This window comes from Camelus dromedarius, chromosome 3, assembly GCF_036321535.1.
Source record: "Camelus dromedarius isolate mCamDro1 chromosome 3, mCamDro1.pat, whole genome shotgun sequence".
Taxonomy (NCBI): Eukaryota; Metazoa; Chordata; class Mammalia; order Artiodactyla; family Camelidae; genus Camelus; species Camelus dromedarius.
In genome coordinates, this window is record NC_087438.1 from 99018561 (window position 1) to 99036909 (window position 18349).

The following is an 18349-nucleotide window of genomic DNA, read 5'->3' on the forward strand; positions in this document are numbered from 1 at the left end:
TTCAATTCTGAGGCATTCCCTCAGTTTCCCCTCCTATGAGGGAGGATTTCCTTTGAGACAAGTAAATGTAATATTATCCATTGGGTCCTTGGGCTGTCTCTTTAAAGACCAGGCAGGAAGAAGGGCAAATTTTTAAGGTGTCATTCTGTCATCTCAAACAACTCAGTAACATTCCTGTAGGCTACCCTCCCTCTTTCCAAGCTAAGTGATCCCTATGTTCGTCATCTTTCAAAAATCACAAATGACTTGCATAAAATTCTCTGTATACTCCCTGTTTTTCAGTAACCTTTTGTATTAAAGTTAATGTCTTCTTTAAGAGGAAAGAAGCAGATACCTGCATGAACAACTCCACTTCTTTCATAATCTCTACCTTTCCTAATATCTGTTTAGAATTCTGCCTGGTGTCCTTCACCTTTGACTGCTCTCATTTTGGATAGACACAGGTCTACAACTAAACATTTATACTTTCACTATCACTTTGCTTTTAGAAGGGCATGAAACTGCAACATGGTAATAATTCAACATAGGCAAGATTTTAACATTTACATTCTCTTGTCTCTAATCCCACACTAGAATTCACAGTTTACAAAGTCAGGTTCCTAGCTGAATCAAGAAGCAATATTCTTTCTTAAAATATATCAATTTGTTGATTGTATGAGAAGACATGGAGTCTATAAAATGCAGGAGTCTTTAAAACGCAGCCTCCTGACATCCTGGTTATACTCACTTCCCTTACACATATTTCAGAAACCAGTCTGACACCCACATTCATCACTGCTGAAAAGTCACAAAACACTCTGTTCATTTAGCTTTTTATTTTCCTTCATGTTAAGGACTTCCAAAAGGAACTGGAGGAGGGATATGCTCATGGCCCAGGAGAAGACAGACTCAAGAAGAACCAAGAGGGAATGGAACACCAGGCAGCCTGACTTCAGCCACACGCATTAGCATCTTGAACAACTACATGTTTTAAAAAGGTGATCCCAACCACTTTTTAAACTTTACACTCCTTGAATCCTTTCCACACAAGATGCCTTGAAGGTTATGACCAGATCTTTGGCAATTTGTGTTCTCATCAGTTGATCCACGCTTAGAACCTGCCTAAGCCTGGAGAGGTATGTAGCAGCTAAAGGGATCAGTAACCCCTTAGATACAAATAACCTTCAGGCACACTAAGTCCAAACCAGAGCAGTTTTACAAAATACTCCATTACAAATTCTTAATGGAGATCCTGAGGGCATACACTCTAAAAAGGTAGAGTAGGCGAAAGAGCTTTGAGTTCACTTTTAGCCTGTAGTTCAAGAAAACTAAGCCATGGGTAACAAAAGCACACTAGCAATCTCGCCCACTCCACACCCCCCCATATACATACACAGACACAAAGAGAAGTGGATTGCAGCGCTCCTCCCAGGCTCTCACTTCCACAGTTCTCACAGAAAGAGCAATGAGAAAGACAGAATATCCTGAAGCCTTGAGGTATAGTTGGCAATGAAAGGGTTAAGCAGCTTTCCTGGAAGCTTTCTAATCCCCTAGCTAGGCACGCAATTCTCCACACTACCTGTGCCACAATTTTTGGTTTTTAAAGTTCAGCAGGTTAAGCGTTACAACCAACACCTCACAAAGAAAAAGAATTTGCTTGGTTCAGCTCCACTCTCTCTAAAGCAAACACCAACAGCCCTGAGCCAAATCCACTCAGCACACACAAGAGTCCATGTACAGTCCAAAAAACAGATGAAAAGCAGTTGAATTTCCTCAGGTAGCTCACCTTTTAGCCCCACACACTCAGGAGAGTTCACAATTTGTGAAACACTTAAGTATTAGATAAAACAAAAGTACATATAAAATTCTATTAAGGACTAGGAAAACATTTATAAGTCACAGAGGTCACTATAAATCAGCAAGAATAGCTAGAATTCGGGTGAGGAAGGTCAAACAGTACCCATGGAAACAAAAGCAAAACAAAATAATACAGAAACAGAAGGACTATGAGCGTAAAACTTAAGGCTCAGAAGGAAACCTCTCTAACCAGAGGGTCATTCTTACCCTAAAGAAACATAGGGGAATTTGCCTTAGTCACCATAGGAGGAAGGTTGTCACTACTATTAAGCCTATATTTCTAGGGAAAAACGAAGATGTTCACCAGATAAAAACAGTTACAGACAGCCTACAGTCACTGCAAAGGACAGTCCAGAAACACCTGTCTTGCTAGAAATAGGTAGGAAGAAATGAGTCACTATTTTAATTCTGTTTACTGTCCACATCTCAACCCTCTAGGTCCCAAAGCAACATTTTTTTCCTGTTTCCATCACTTTTATCAGTTTTCTTGCCAAACTTGTGGATCGGGGTCAGGATGCTAAAGAGTGGGGATTAGAGAAGAGAGAAAGAAAGGGTTAGAAGGCATTTCTACTAACATAGAAAGAGATACTGGGGTGGGAGTGGTAGTAATTACCTGGGAGAAAAGACTAAATCACTACAGTTACAAGTAGCAAATGGTTATTAAGATGCTAGACTTTCCCTCTCTTGGACAGTGCCTCATATCTTTCAAAGTTTATATGGTAAAAAGCAAACAAATAGCTCTCTGGAGAGGGGAGTAAAAAAGAAGAGTTATAGTGTGAAAACGTAATGAGATACGACAGTGTTACATGACTACATGACTATCAAGATTCTTTCAGATTGGAAGTAACTGGTACCTGAGGAAAGCAAGACTCTTCTACAGGTTAAAAAAAAAAATTAAAAAAAAAAAAAAAAAAAAAGGATGTCCGTAGCCTGGGGCACAGGAGGTGGCAGAAGAGCTGAGGAGACAGTTATCATGAGAAATGTATGAAAGACAGTTCAGTTAGGTACTCACTAACTTCTTGGCCTTTTAGTCTAACTTCCTCCCCATGGGGGAGGTTTATCACCATCCTATGTCAAGAAGGGCATGATTATGAGAGAAGTTCTAACCCCCTTGAAAGTGATAAGCAACAGGGCAAAGAAACAGGTTTTCTGGACAAGGAAATACTGGGAAGCCAACTAACGTCATGCCCAATGACCAGAGGAACTGGGCAGATACACATTCCTGCAATCACAAGGACAAACGTCCAAGGGAGGAAGGAAGGTAGGGCCCAAGTCAGGTAACATTCCTGAGGGGAAGGATTATCAGGTGACACAGGGCTGAGGGCCAGGGCCCAGAGTGGGGACTTGGGCGGGAGGAAAGTTAGCAGGTGAAAGCGATCAATCTTGGGGAAGGAAATGACCTTTGGAGAAGCAAATAAGAGGATACCAAAAAAGGAGTTAAGGGTAATAAGAGAAAATGGGTCCAGAAAAGCACCGAGGATCGAGATAGAGAAGGCGTGTTCGGGTAACAGGAAGAATAAAGGAAGTGGGGCTAAGAGGGAAGAGATGAGGCAGAGACCTAGCAGGGCTCTGAGGGCGGAGGGCAGAGAGTGAGGGGCTAGGGGGTCAAGGAAGCCCCGAGGCTGCCGAGGCAAGAGCCGGGTGGGACTCCGGGGCTCCCCGAGGTACCGGAGCGGTAGGATGTGGGGCGGTGGAGCCCGGTACAGAGCAAAAAGAGGAAGGCGTTTTGCTTCCTCGCGGGGGCGGCTCCCTAGAGACGGGCGTGCACCCCTGGGGCCGGCTGCTGAGGTCTCCGGAGTCCAGAGGGCGGTTACGGGGCCAGGCTGAGGGAACCGGGTGGGAGGGACACTCACAAATTTCTTGGATTTGCCGCCGTCGCCGCCCGCCGAAGGCAGCTCGTCCGGACTCCGGCCCTTCTTCTTGTCCCGGGCCCCGCGGCCGGGCCCCAGGCCTCCGCCGGGGGGCTCCATGTCCAGGTTCGCGCTGGCTAGTGACCCCGCGCCGACGCCGCTCCCGCCGGGCAGATACAAGCCCGCCGACGCCGCCGCCGCCCAGCAGCTCCTCAGCCCGCCGCCGCGCCCCGCCTCATTAGCATGCCGGGCTGCGCGCGCCTCATGAATATAAAACGGCGACGCCTGGCTCCCGCCCGCCTGCCCCACTTCCGCCCGGATCCGCAGCCCCTACCAACGGGGAAGGGTTGTGGGGTGGAAGAAAGCCGCGGAAGCGCACTACCTGTCCGGCGGGCCTAACCATTCGGACCCATGGGGGGGGGGGTGCTAAGTGGGTAGTGCAACTCTCCGGGACAGCGCCCCCTGGCGGTTAGAGCAGCACAGGCCTCCCCGCTCCCAGGCATTGCCCACGTGGCTGTAAAGTCTGGACCCTCTCATACACCAGACCAGGATATTATAATCTGAATCAAAAATCGCAAAGGAGAGACTGTTATCTTGGCATAAAACTTAGTGCGGGGCTTTCCAGAATAATACAGTTTTTTTATGTGTGCAATACCTATGAAGCACAAGAGAGTGATAACTACTATTTACTTAAAGCTATGTGCCAAGTAATAAGCTAACCATTTACCACAATTTGCTCTATGCCAGGAACTATGCAATACTCTACACATATTTTCTCACTCAATCCTCACAATGCCATGTTAGAGATTCCACTAGTCTCACCACTTTAAAAATAGAAAATGTGGATGTTGACAGTTGAAGTGATTTGCCCAAGGACTCATAAGATAAGTGACAAAAAAAATTAAAACCAGGTTAGTCTGCCAAGCCCTATGTTTAATCAGGGCTCCTTGACATTAACCAAGCCTGAGTGAAAAGCTGTTCTCCAAAAGTATGTTCTTTGCTCTACCATCTTGATTCCTCCCTCAGTAATTTCATCCATTCTCCATCTACATCTGTCCCTTGTGTGAAAAGCAGGTGGCACCTACTAGGCCCTCAAAGTATGGACTTAATCAGCTTGAACACAACTGGCAAAAGATTTCAAATGTGTGTTCCTGGAGGGCAGAGTCAGTGACTCACTCACTCACTAGAGAGCCCTCAGTGCTCAGTCAGGGACTCTGCCAAGCTGGCTGGCTCCTAAATCTGACCTTCATCTCTCACCTTCCACTTTCTAACTGCCTGATGGAGAGCTGCACAGAGCTATCCAGACCAAACTTCAAACTCAGTTTGTCCAAAACAATTCAAAAGCTATTTACTTTCTAAGCTAGAGTGCTGAGAAGCGGACATGATCAAAGCATGAAAGGAGTGGCCCATCTATTACTCTTCTTTCTTGCACCACTGTCTACTCCTACTATAGCACTTACCTCGTTTCTTACTGGATAGTAAACTCCAGGGAAGGGTCCATGTTTGTGTCTACTACAGTATCTAGCATCACTCTTCACATAGACAATGAAGATAATGAGCAAATGCTTATGTCAGGCACTGTGCTAAGCACCTGACATGTGTTACCTCAGCATATCTTTATCAACAAGTATCCTCATTCCAAACACCAAGGTTCAAAAACCTGAAGTCATCTTCTATTCCCTCTCTTAAGATAGTAATCTGCCCAGGTTTGTTTAACTCTTAACCAGAATGCTCTATTAACTCCCTATATGTAAGTAAGATGATCCATGTAGAATACGTATACACAGGGCCTAATGTAAGGCAAGTGCTGAATGAATATAAACTATGATTTTTATTACATACATCATCACCCCATCTTCTTTCTCTGTATACACAGTCAGCTAGCAAGAATTAAGAATATTCCTACAAAGGCAAAAAAGTACAAAAAAAACCCAACTTGGTTTATTGGATAAAAACAGTGGTAAAATGGACATAAAACCAAAAGTCAGGACAGGACATTTTCACATCCTCCCCCATCTCAAAACCGCATCATCATCTGGGTCAAGGTGTTAGGGAGCCAGAGCCCCCTAAAATCCCTTATGCTTCACCTGCACTGGATGCAAGGCCTACATTAGGAGGACCCAGGAGAGGAGGGACTCGGAGGCAACCTTAGTTCTACCTCCTCATCCCTAACATCTCTAGGTCGGAAGAAAGCAGGAAAGGAATAAGGGAGCCAGGAGGGCTGGGACTGGCCTCTAGGTCCCACTACCCAGGATATCCTAGAGATGGCTATCCTTGTCCCCATCCAATCCCTAATAGGTACCATTGTCAGGCCTTGGGAGGGAGAAGAAAGGGGATAGTTGGTTCAAGAACCAGATGTGGTCTCCAAACCCTCCCCCCAGCACTGGTAAAAACCCTGGAAGTCACCAGACCAGGAGTGGGGGAGCCACACCTTTTCCCTCCCACCCAACCAAGAGGTAAAAAGGAATTCCTGGGGACACAGCAAGCCCAGCCACTCTTAAATCTCCACGTCGCTTTCCTTGTCATTGTCATGGTCTCCATCATAAAACTCATTGGGTGCCTCTGGCCTGCAAAGCAAAGAAAGACAGGAAGAGAGGTCAGGGTCCCACTCGGCAAGTTCCAATCTTCTCCCACATAGGTACCCTCTCTGGAGCCACTTCTCAGGCCCATGTTGTCAGGGAACCACTCCTCTCCTTCTGCTGGCAGAGGATGATTGCTCTTCATTCATCCATTCATGTAGTCAATAAACATGTATTGAGAGACTACTCTGTGCCAGACACTGTCATAAGCCTTAGTGATACAGTAGAGAATAAACCAGACAAAATTTCTGCCTATCCTAAAAACTTACCTAATAAATGAGACTGACAATAACAAGGTAAAAACATTAATGTGGTCATTTCAAATGGTGGAAAGCACTATGAATAAAATGAAATAAAGGGATGTGACTGAGAGTGATGGGAGGAAAAGGGTAAAATTTCGGACAGGATTATTAGGAAATGCTGTTCTAAGAAGGTAAGACCTGAAGTCTGAGAAGGAGCTGGGCAGGCAAAGATGTCAGAGACCATTCAAAGTTGCAAGAAAAGCCAGTTCAGAAGTTATAAGGTGGAAGGAGACTGATGTATCCCAGTAAGAGAAGGAGGCCAAGATGGCTAGAAGTGTGCACAGAGGAGAGTTGTTAGAGATGAGACCAGGAATGCAGGGAAGGGCCAGCATGCAGGGCCTTTTAAAGCTATGGTGAGAAATTCAGATTTTCTTCTAAGTGCAATGGAAAGGAGCATTTTAAGCAGAGGCATGACATATTATAAACCTGTAGTGAGCAAAGGGTTGTGAAAGCAACATAGGGCCCAATAAGTACTCAATACTGGTTTCTTTTGGGAGAATATGAGTAACAGATAACTGAATTATCTTGCCTACTGCTGACAACTGAGAAAGAAGGGAGAAAGTCATCAAAGAGAAGCTGGGGAACGAAGTTAGGAAAGGCCCCCTCTGCCTAGTAAGCAATGACTCAGTTACCTCTAAGTGCACAAGGGTTAAAGGTTTGGAGTCAGAGACTTGGGTTTGAATTTCAGCCCTGGTGGATATTTAACTAGCCGTGGGGCCTTAAGAAAGTTATTTAACCTCTCTGAGCCTTAGATTCCTCTTCTGGTAATTTAAGGATAATAGCATATCTTAGGGCTGTCTGATGGCAACAGAATGATGACATGCTGACATGCATGTTTTAATATAAAGTACTCAGTTTTAGCCTGCTATTTAGCAAACCCACAGAAAGTAGTAACTCTTATTATTACTACTCTGCAAATGATATGCAAGCTGGAGCTACAGGCATCAAAGAAAAGAAACTCAGTGGGTGGTCTGACAATAAGGTAGGGTTTAGGACAGGAAGAGGCCTGAGGCTTCTGCAGGCTGTTGAGAGGGGGCCATATAATGCAGAGTCTAGGCCCAGATACCAGCCTGGAAGTACAGATGAAAAAACAAAGCTTTGCCAAAAGGAAGAACTTAAAAACAGGTTTTCAAGAGAAATCAATTTCCAGAAGCCAAGAGATATGGAAAAGTTGAGAAGGAGATGAGGGTTCAAAAAGGATCCATGAGGCCAGAAGTTTAGATACTTCCTCAACCAGGAGAGGAAATAAGGAGGTATTCATGGAGGAGGAGAGTTGGAGTGGTCTCAAGGGTCTAAGTAGTAAAGCCCAGATCCAGAGGAGAGTGGAAGCCTGAACTCTAAGAGAACAGATTCTGAAAGGGACTGAGAAGCCCCTCAGACTCTGCAACAGGGACAGCTCAAGCCTCTAACAGCACGTGGGAACAGGACCAGGCATCCTGCAAGCATCCAGCTGTGGTTATTATTCCCAAGTCACACAATGAAATGTGTCCTCTGTTAAATGCACCTATCTCTGCCCTTCTGGGTTCTGTTGTCTTTTCCCTTCATTTTTTCAGATAAGTCTGTTTTGGTATTTTTAAAAAATTCTATGCTAGTCTTTTTCCCCCTAATTCACTGCATCTGTAAATACTTTAATATGTATCTCAGAAAGATAAAGACTTTTTAAGAAATAACCACAATACAATCATCACACCTAAAAAAATTAATAGAGGAAAGAAATCAAAGGGCGTTTAAAGAGCAGTATGTGGGCAGTGACCTGTCCAGCTTAGAACCTGGAAGGAGAGAGTAAAGTGCCAGCAAGAATATAACTGTTACAGATTTTGGGGAAGGCAATTTGGCAACAAACATAAAAAATTTTAGTGCAGACAGCCTTTGACCTAGCAGAAAGAATTCCAGGAATCTAACCCACTCAAACAAGCATGCAAAGATGTATATGGAAGGGGGTTCACTGCAATACTCTTTGTAATGGTGAAATAATGTAAATGCCCATCAATGGTACTTGATTAAATTATGCTACATCCACACAATGGAATATTATACAGCTGATAAAATAATGAAGCAGATTTTTATGTATTGACATGGAAAGATACACTGTTTTTTGTAACAAAAAAAAAGTTGTAAGTTGTAGAATAACATGTATGGAATGATCCAACTTGTATTAAAAAAAAGTGCGTAACTCTGAAAATGAGTGTATGTGTGCCTTTGTGTATGTTGAATACTATAATTGTAATCTATAGGAGAAAGTCTATTTGAAAAGATACAAATCAAGCTATTAACACTGGTTACTTTGTGCAATTAGTCTGGGATTTTGTGAAAGCAAACTGAACATATTTTGGTGCTGTCTAAATGTATGTTACTTATGTCATTAAAAACAGGGCAAAAAAGTGTAGGATTGCAGCAGACCAAAGAGTAGGCATATTAAAGGACGTAAGCCTGGGACAATTAAGCTGAAGCTTTCGAATTTACTTTTTCTCTCTTAACATCCCCAACAAGCCCGCTGGAATCCCCTGTACTCAATCCCCTGCCTGCAGACCTGCTGTAGTTCTCCTCAGGACCCCTCTCCTCTGCGTCGGCCTCATCCGTCCTGTCATAGGTCAGGAGGTCAGCAGGTACATCGTGAATCTGGACGCTGGGTGCATGGTTTAGCATCTTCAGGTTTTCGAAGATTGTCTGGCGGATCTGGTCTAGATACTGGTTGGGGAAGAGGAACAGAGAGTGAGCAGCTCTCAGTGACTCCCAGGGCATCCACTCTTCTAGCTGCCTTTTGCCTCTACTGTCCTAGTTTTAATCCCCTTTTGCATTTTGGTTTGAGTCCCCCAGCTGATAAATGTTCCTCTTCCCAACCCTGACTGCCTCTACTTTAACCTGGGCTGCCTCCTAGCTGATACCAGTGGTAGTGATGGCTGAGAACTTTCTTCTTTGCTCTGGTTTCTCTGATTTCCCACATCCTGGATCTCTCTTGGGCTTCCCCACCCTTATGCTCAGCTCCTCCGAGCTGCTGACCTGGCGTGAGTTCTGATTCTCAATGCGGGTGCTGACGTCTGGATGGAGCGTGAAGTCTGGGGCAAAGTACTCGAAGTATTCTTGTGGGGAAAATGAGATGAAAAGACATTAAAGCTCATACAGAGACAGGCAGGTCCCCAAACTTCCCAACCTCTTTCCTTCTCATCCAAAACTTCTACATAATAGCTGCCCAATCTTTTCCCTGCTCTGGGCCCAAGGGTTTAGTCTGCAGAGCTCTGAGAAAGTCAAATTTCCCACTGCTTTCAAACCACGCGATTCTGGGGCCTTGGTGAGGCTGGCTTTCTTGTTGGGGGCATCATGGGGTGGCTCTTACCACTATAGGGAAGCTCCTCACTAATGGCCTCTTCTACCAGCAGTGATGTCTCATAGGTCCTGAAATAAATCAGCAGAGGGGGGCAGGCTGAACAACTGGGCTGAAGGGCCCACCTGGCCACCTCTCAGGGAGCCCCTAGCTCACACTGGACAAGGGGGAGGAGGAAAGTCGGGGTGTGCTCACCAGCAGCGGGCAACGTTTCGGACAGTGTAGCCACCACCACCTAGCACCAGTAGAGGGATATTGAAGCTCTTGACATACTCGACACATTCCCTGTTAAAAGGATCCAGAGGAATGGGTGGTGGAAGTTACCAAAAGTCAAAGTATGCACTTCTAGATATTGTCTGGAAAGAGGCATCAAGAAACTAGAAATGTTCTATTTCTTCACCTAGGTAGTGAAAATCATTGAGTTACATCCTGGAGATATGTGCACCTTATCTGTTGTGTCTCAATAAAAATTTTAAAACAGAGTACACTCCCACCTCTGTCCTGCTCAACACCCACCTGGGCATCCCACCTGTTAATCAACTACTCTCAGCAATGCACCAGCAAGTGCTGTCAGTTTAGCCACCAAAATATTACTCAAATCATCTACTTCCCTCCTTCGCCACCTCCTCCAGCTTAGCTTCCTACCTAGACAACACCAGCAGCTTCCTAACTGGTCTTGCCACTTCCATTCCAGTGCCCCCACCCCCACCCCAAACCGTTCTCTATTGGGCAGTCAAAGCAGTCACTTTAAAACAGGAGCTGGACCATGTCACTTCTCTGCTTAAAACGTTTCAGCAGTTTCCCATCACATCTGAAATATAATCCAGACTCCTTACTGGGGTCTAAAGGCTCTGTACAACCCCACCACTGCCAACTTCTCAGACCTCACCTCAATCCACCTCCAGCCTGCTCCCTAAGCTCCTGCCTTGCTGGTTTTCCTTCATCTCCTCCACTACACCCACCAGCCCTTCCCTGTCTCAGAGCCTCTGCAGGGGTCCCTCTCACTGCCTGGGGAAGACTTCTCTCTGCTCCTCCTATGGCTCGCTCCTTTTAGCCCCCAGGTCTCAGCTCAGATTTCAACTCCTCAGAAAATCCTTCCCAAATCACTCTATCTAAAGTAGGCTCTCCACTGTCATCCTGTCTTAGCTTTCTATCTTTTTCTTTCGTAGAATGTATAACAATCTACCTGTTTTGTTTGCTGACTCATTTTTCGCCTGTTTTCTAGACTAAACTGTAAACTCCATGGGAGTTTCCCTACTGCCCCATCTCCTAGTACAATGCCTGGAACACAATAGGTGCTTAATGAAAACCTACTGTGAATGAATGACTAGCTGGGGAACACTGTGCAAGGTGACATTTCTGGTTCAAAGTACAACTTGTAGCTATTTTTGATTCCCAAGAGGAGGTGAGGCCTTCTCCCCAACTACCCCTATTCCATGTATTGAGGCCTGAGGCCATTTGAAAACCTGGGGAAGCAGGAGGAGGGCAGGTCTCACCCATGTCCTCGAATGCTGAGGTTGAAGCAGCCCAATCGATCACAGCCCAGAGAGTCAGCGCCACACTGCAAAAGGCAAAACCCCAGGTGGCTGCAGTGAGTTAACTACTGAGAATATCACAGACGTCCTTCACGTCCCTTCCCCCACCAGCCTAGGGACTCTCCTCTTTCCTGCTCTCTTCCCTCAAATCCAGCGCCTGAGGACGCACTGACAGTATTACCTGGAGCACGATGCACGTGGGTTGGTAGAAGTCCACCACCTGGTTGATAACCGGCTGAAAAAGGTGCTTGTAACCTGGGAGAGGGCCAAAGATGGGCACCTGGCACCCCAAGGGGATGGGGAGACAGGGAACAAAAGGAAAAAGGGGGTTCAGAGAGCGTGTAGCCCAGGAAAGGGGCAACCCAAAGGGGCAATCATTGGTTTGGAACTTCTGGGTGGGGTTTGGTGAACTTCTGGAGAGAGTGATGGAAGTTAATGACCCTTTGCCCAGAAAAATGCACACGCATACAATACACTGCATAAAACTTCAGGGTGGGAGTTAGGGGGGAGTTCAAGGTCCCTCTGAAGGCCATTCATTCTTAGGGACATCTGGCCCAACAGTAGACAACATCAGGCAGAAGAGGTTAACTCCAGGAGAGAGAGAAGGGGCCTAGTGAGCAGGGAGAAGCCTTCAGTACATACTCTGGTCATCAATGCCGTCCCGCAGGGGCACATTGAGGCAGTAGTAGCGGCCACTCTCTGCTCCAACTTCATACATGTCACCTGTAGGGGAGTGGGGGGGTGAGGTGGCAGCCGTGCACAGGAGGCATCCACAAGCCAGCTGCTTCCACCCTAGCACTCTGTGGGCCTCTCACTCCATCCGTGTATCTCTCCTACACACTCCCTCTAGACATTAGGTCTCCTGAAGCTTGCATTCATTCAACAATTACTTTTGGAGGGCCTACTATGAGCTAAGTTCTGTCCTAGGCACTGGGGACAGAGCAGTCAAAAAAGTTAATGAAATATCACCAAGCTTATACTCTTGAGGGGGGCAGGTATGCATGGTAAGGAGGGAGACAGTAAACAAAACAAAACACCAGAATGAAGTCAAACAGAGTGAGTGTTCTGAGAGAAACCAGCAGAGAGATGTCACAGAGTAACAGGGAAGGTAGGCGACTGCTTTAACTAAGGTGATCCAAGGAGGGGGTCATGAGCTAAGACCCGAAGGCTTAGAAGGAGGCAGTTACGGTAAGAGCAGAGGAGTATGAAGGGGACAGACACTCCTATTTCCATACCTGTGCCAGGGAAGAAGTAGTTTCCGTATTTGTGGAAGGACACCGTCATGACCCGGTCAGTGAGGTAGAAGGCTTCCTGAACCCCGTCACCGTGGTGGATGTCGATATCAATGTAGAGCACCCGAGGGTGGTACCTGGGGAGAAGGCAAACTTAGGATCGGAGGCAGAGGTGAACCGCCGGAGGAAAACCCCGCAACACCCTCCTCCCAAACACAAGGTCAGGAATTATGAAGAATCTGCTTTGGCCCAAGTCATCCGAAACCTAATACCACCAGTTCCCTAAGGGCAACCCTGGGGCTCCAGCCTGGAGGCCGGGACAAGAGAGGGACGTGCAGAGAAGGCTGAAATGTGAGCAGGCAGCAGGGAAACTGCAGCAGAGCACAGGAAGAGGCAGCCGGAGAAAAACAGCAAGAACCTGGGAGAAGTTAGTGTGGGATGGAGGTCAGGGTCAGGGCCAGGGCAGTTTGAGAGACGTCTTCAGCCAAGAATCTCATAAGGGCCCCCATCTCCTCCCGGGCTACTTACTTGAGCAGCTCCAGGATGCCAATCACAATGTCATTGACGTAGCAGAAGCCAGAAGCCTACGGTGAATAGTGGTCTTACAAAGAGAGGAACAATCTCTCCACCCAGCTGCCCTCCACTGTCATCCTGACCTCCTACCCGGGGGTAGATGTTGTCTCCCCCATCACTTCGTCACTCACCTCAAACTTCTTGGCATGGTGCAGACCACCAGCCCAATTGATGGCAATATCACAGATCTGAAAGACAAACACCCAGCTCACAGTCTTCCTCCTGCCCACCCCCAAACCTGGGAGCTCGGGGTCAGGGCGAAGTCCTTGGGTTCAGGGACCCACAGGAAGGAGGAAGCAGGACTCGGGGCTGTGGTCACCTTGTTGTTCAGCTGGGTTGCTCCTTGCAGAGACGCGCCTGTGTAACGGGAGCAGAACTCAAAGAGCCCGGGAAACACTGGGCTGCAGGGAAGAAGAGCAAGTTGGAGCCCTTCTACCTCTGTCCACTCCCTTCCTACACCTCTCCGTACCCCAAAGCTCTCCAATCTCTTTTCCTCAATAACCCTTTCTCCCCCTCCTACATGCCCAAGTTATCTGCAAATTTATTCAACAAATATTTTGGACCAAACCAGGTACCGAGCCTCGTGCGAGGCACTGGACGGGAAGTAGAGAAGCCCGGTGATAATCTTCCCTAACTGCACGAAGAGCATTGACAGGGCCCCCGCTGTGGTCTGAGGGCTGACTCTGCATTCCCAGGCCTACCAAGCGAACTTAGAAACAGCAGCAGCAGCAATAACCAAAAAACCAAGAAACCTCCCAAGACAGCATGTGACTGAGCAACCAAATGAGACACTCATAGTCCATGGTGCAGCGTGTGCAGGACAGATCTCCATGGCTGGTGCAGTCAAGAACGGCTTCCCAGCATGAAGCTTCATGGTGGTGTGAAGGCTGGGAAAAGCCTTGCACAGGCTGAATGGGGAACAAAGGATATTCCAGGAAGACACCCTGTGCAGCAGGGGTGTGGGGATAAGGTTGGGAAAATGATCGGTGCCAGACTAAGGAGTTGGCTTCTATCTTCCAGCCCAAGTTGCTTCCATTGGTAGGATCTTTCAAGGAGACAGGTTAGTGCAGTGTTTAAAAACCTAGGCTCTGGATTTCAATCCTGCCATTTCCACTGACCAGTTATGCGACTCAGGCTAAGTTACCTAAATCTCCTCAAATTTATGTACTTATGTCTACCACCAGGAAAAGGACTGAAATCTCAGGGTTGGTCTGAGAATCATGTTGGTGTACCAGTAATCCTCAGTACAGCAGAGTAAATACTCAAAAAACAGTAGTTGTCATAGGAAACTACAGGATCAACAAACAGCCTGGTTTCTTCAAGAAAATAAATTCAAAGGAGAGAAGGACACATGACAGATTAAAAGTCTTAAGAGGCAGCCAAATACAATACGTGGTCCTTGTTTAAAACCTTATTTAAATAAATCAACTGTAAAAAAGAAAAAAAATGTATGAGACAACTGGAGAAATTTAAATACTGACTGCATATTTGATGATATTAAGGAATTACTGTTAATTTTTGGGGGTGATGCTACTGTGCATTTTTTTAAAGAGTATCACTTGAAGATACATAATATAGATAAAAAGGTGTGACATCTGAGATGTGCTTTAAAATAATCTAATGTGAGGGGATACAGACAAAGTAAGCTCAGTCAGCTCTAAGTATTACAGCTGGGTGATAGACAGATATAAGGGGGTTCACTGTACCATTCTATTTTCAGAAATGTTTGAAATTTCCCTAAAAAAAGTTTAAAAATAAATTGAGTAGATGGTAGTGCTGGTAAACAAGCTGCTGGAAAACAAGCCGCTGGACAACAAGCAGCTAGAAAACAAGCCACACCTAGATTTCCACGAGCTTAAAATATTATATTCACACTTACTTGCTTAAAAAGCACATGCTTGCTTTGTTTTAATGTTTTATGCAGTAGATGACCTATAACACGGATTATGCTAAAGAAAATATGTGAGGAGAAATCCTGAGATTGACCACAAGGGCATGAAGGAGGGCAGATATTTCCTTAGGGTTAAACAATGGACGGTCCTGGTAAGCCAGATCATCCATTAACAGAACTTTGTTCTGGCATGAAAGCGTGCGGTTTAACCCAGGGGAAATCTTTGCTATCTCCAGATGTCCCGGAGGCAGTAACAGGATAGACTTAGAAAATTCGCATACCCTGAGGAAGGTGATTGTTCCTAGAAGGGATAGGCCTGAAATTAATCAGTTAACCAGCAAGCAGAACTTAGTGCTTATTTCATGGAATGTCTAAAGCCCCACTTCTTTGATCACATTTTTTTCTGAGCTGTATACTCCTAATAAGTATGATGTCAACCAGGTTTTCAGCACTCTAGATCCACAAGATCTTGAGTCCCCTGGTTCCATCTTTGCTCTTTACTTTGTCTCTTTGTTTCTTAAGTCTTGGGTCGCCTGTCTTCAGACATGGTCCCGAGCTGCGCTGGACGCAGCATGGTAGGTATGGTGGTCACTATATTTTCATGGGTGTACACTGGAATGTAAGCAAGGGTCATGGCTTCTCTTTGTTGTCCACTTTCTTCCCCACAGGGCCGAACTCTGAGTCTACTTCCTATGACATCAGCTCAACATTAACGTGGTCATGTCTGACCAGTCTCTTGCTTTCTAAAACACTCTGATGACTTCCCTCTACTCCAGAGGTAAAAACCCCAATTCATTACAGGGTTGCTTGCTTTGTAAACCCTACCTATCTCTTCAGCCTCCATTCAGATCACTCTTCTCTTCAGATTCTATAGTCGGCCTTTTTTCTGTTCCTCAAATGAGTCATATTCTGTCCTTAGCATGTGTTGCCCCTACTGCCCACGACATTCCTCCCCTCATCCTCCATCCTCCCAGCTACCTTTCACCTAATTACTTCCTACTTTCTTCAGACCTCAGCTCAGTCTTTATTACTTCGTCTAGGAAACCTCCACTGACCGGCCCACTCCCAGGCTAGATAATTCTCCCATGTATATGCTCTCATAGTCTGTCATGTACCTCTCCTTCAGAGGACTCAGCACAACTGCAATATTAAAACTGTGCTATTGATGTTTTTCATTGCATCCCCAGCACTTAGCAAAGGGCCTGGCCTAGATTAAGTAACCAATAAATATTTGTTGAATAAAGAAATGAGTAAATGATGATTCATTGACAAGCATCCTCCCCGTTCCTATCTTCCCACTCCTGCCACAAGATCTCACTCAAGTATTCTCATTGAAATGCCTGGCATCAGGTGCCTGACATCAAAGGTCCCAGTCCTCCCCTCACCAGTCATCGCCCACGTTGAAGGCATTGAGGCTCTTGGTGAAGCCTTGCATATTGGTGGGGCTGACTCTCTGCAGGAAGTCGATGTAGTCCTCAGAGTGGAAGCGGCACATGTCATGCTGGGAGGCCTGGTATGGCTTGAAGACCTCAGGATGAAAACACAAGGTGAACCCAGGCAGGGTCAGTCCCACTCCCTGGGCTGAGGCCACTCACACTGAACCCAGCCCTGGGGACTGTCCAAAACCACACACTGTCCCTTGCCCTCCAATCCTTGTTATTCTATGAGACAAATGTCAGTGAAGAGAGACTCTGATTAGCCTGATGGTTTACTATGATCAAGCCCCCTAAAGACCACTGGGCTTGCCTTTTCCTTCCCACCTCCAGCTCAGCCTTTCCTATCTTCTCAAACCTTAACACCCTTCCACCTGCCATGTTCCCTGGATCTCCTATTCCTGATTCTCTCCATACTCATTTCCCCTGGGCTCTGATTCCATCCTCTCTCTCCTCTGAGTTCTTAATTTTGGAGTCAAATAATGTGGGACATATGACAGACTTCTAATTAAAACCCAAGATGATCATGTACTAATCCAGAGATTTATTATCTTTTGAGGGGTTCACATACTTCTTTAGAAACTGGACAAGAATCAGATTTTCTTCTCCTCCCAGAAAATGCTCGTAGGCACACACTGGCAAACATTTGCAAAGGAGTCAGAGATTCATGCACTAACATCACCTCAGTCTTTTCTATAACCAGTTCACCTGTGTATGCCTCAGCACAAGCAGATGACACCCATTCACACTGTTGACTAATTCCCCTTGCAATGCATAAGGGCCGAGCAGTATGTTATAATCACATATCACAGCTATAAACTCCAAGCTGGGGACAGATAACATGTGTATATCCCAGAGATGGAGGGATGGGTAGTGACTAAATAGAACTGTTGGTGAGTATTCTGGGTTGAAAAGGGGAATACCCAGCACATCTCCTACTGTCCTCCACACACATACACATTTACACACAGGACTTCAGAGTCCTCTCTGGAGCTCTAGCTCCTTGAGGGTGGAGAGAAGTGGTGGAGGAGAAGGGGTGGGAATGAGGGTAAACCTCACATCCAATAACACAGTCCCTTGCCCTTCCCTGAGGTCACAGAACTGGCCTATGATGCTGGGAAGGGAAACACTTTCTGTCTTCAAACCAGCCCCACTCACCCTAACCCTAGGCCATGGATTGGTCCACTTGAGGTCAAAGGGTGGCAAACCTAAAGTGGAAAAAATAGCTCCCATTAAGTCAGTGGGTGCACCTACCAACACTCTGCATATGTGGGTGCTCCCGGTTCCTTCTACTCAGCCTCTCCCCCCACCACTCTAGGGGTGGGTCGCTCTTGGTGCCTTCACTGCAGCCTACCCATCTCCAGGGCCGCAGCTCGCCCCCACCCTCAAACCCCAGCAGAAGCCGTGAGACTTACGATCATCTTCTTATAGAGACCGTAGTGCAGGACCAGACTATGGGTCAATGCCAAGCGATGGGGCTTCATAGGGTGCCCAGCCCCTGGGGGTGGGAGAAGAGAGTTCGTCAGATCCCATCCCTGGAGTTGAAGCCGCAGCCTCGAAACCTCCACGTCCCGAAACCCCTCGCGTACGACCTTGTCCCCTCACCATAGTGGAAGTTGCCCACGTCGGGGTCGTAAAAATAGGCCACAGTCTTGGCCATGGTGCCGGCGGGACCAGGCCCCGCGCCTCTGCCGCCAGCCTGGCCGCCTGCACCACCCCCGGTCGTGCGTGCTGCGTAAGCACGCAGCCTGCCTCTGCGGAACCTGGAAGCCCAAGCCCGCCTTCCCTAGACCACG

General features: G+C 46.6%; 2 protein-coding genes across 4 annotated transcripts in view; both read right to left on the minus strand.

Annotated features, from left to right (window-relative positions):
* Positions 1-3928, minus strand: part of LOC105090799 (protein diaphanous homolog 1) — a 39359-nt gene extending 35431 nt beyond the window's left edge. For 2 of the 3 annotated variants that reach the window (XM_064484393.1, XM_064484391.1), the window contains exon 1: positions 3690-3927. In XM_064484393.1, the coding sequence (XP_064340463.1) occupies positions 3690-3806 (117 nt within the window). In that variant the 5' untranslated portion in view covers positions 3807-3927. Of the gene's footprint in view, positions 1-3689 lie in introns of all 3 variants that reach the window. The other variant, XM_064484392.1, reaches the window with a different exon arrangement.
* Positions 3929-5605: 1677 nt separating this feature from the next.
* HDAC3 (histone deacetylase 3) lies at positions 5606-18299 on the minus strand. The gene is made up of 15 exons (XM_010982147.3): positions 18159-18299; positions 17969-18051; positions 16506-16648; positions 13549-13630; positions 13361-13417; positions 13185-13240; positions 12660-12793; positions 12067-12147; positions 11606-11679; positions 11386-11450; positions 10085-10174; positions 9902-9960; positions 9568-9647; positions 9098-9255; positions 5606-6253 (listed from the first exon to the last, which is right to left on the minus strand). Exons 1-15 carry the CDS (start codon positions 18211-18213, stop codon positions 6184-6186), a joined length of 1287 nt encoding a protein of 428 aa, XP_010980449.1. The 5' UTR covers positions 18214-18299; the 3' UTR covers positions 5606-6183.
* Positions 18300-18349: the final 50 nt, after the last annotated feature.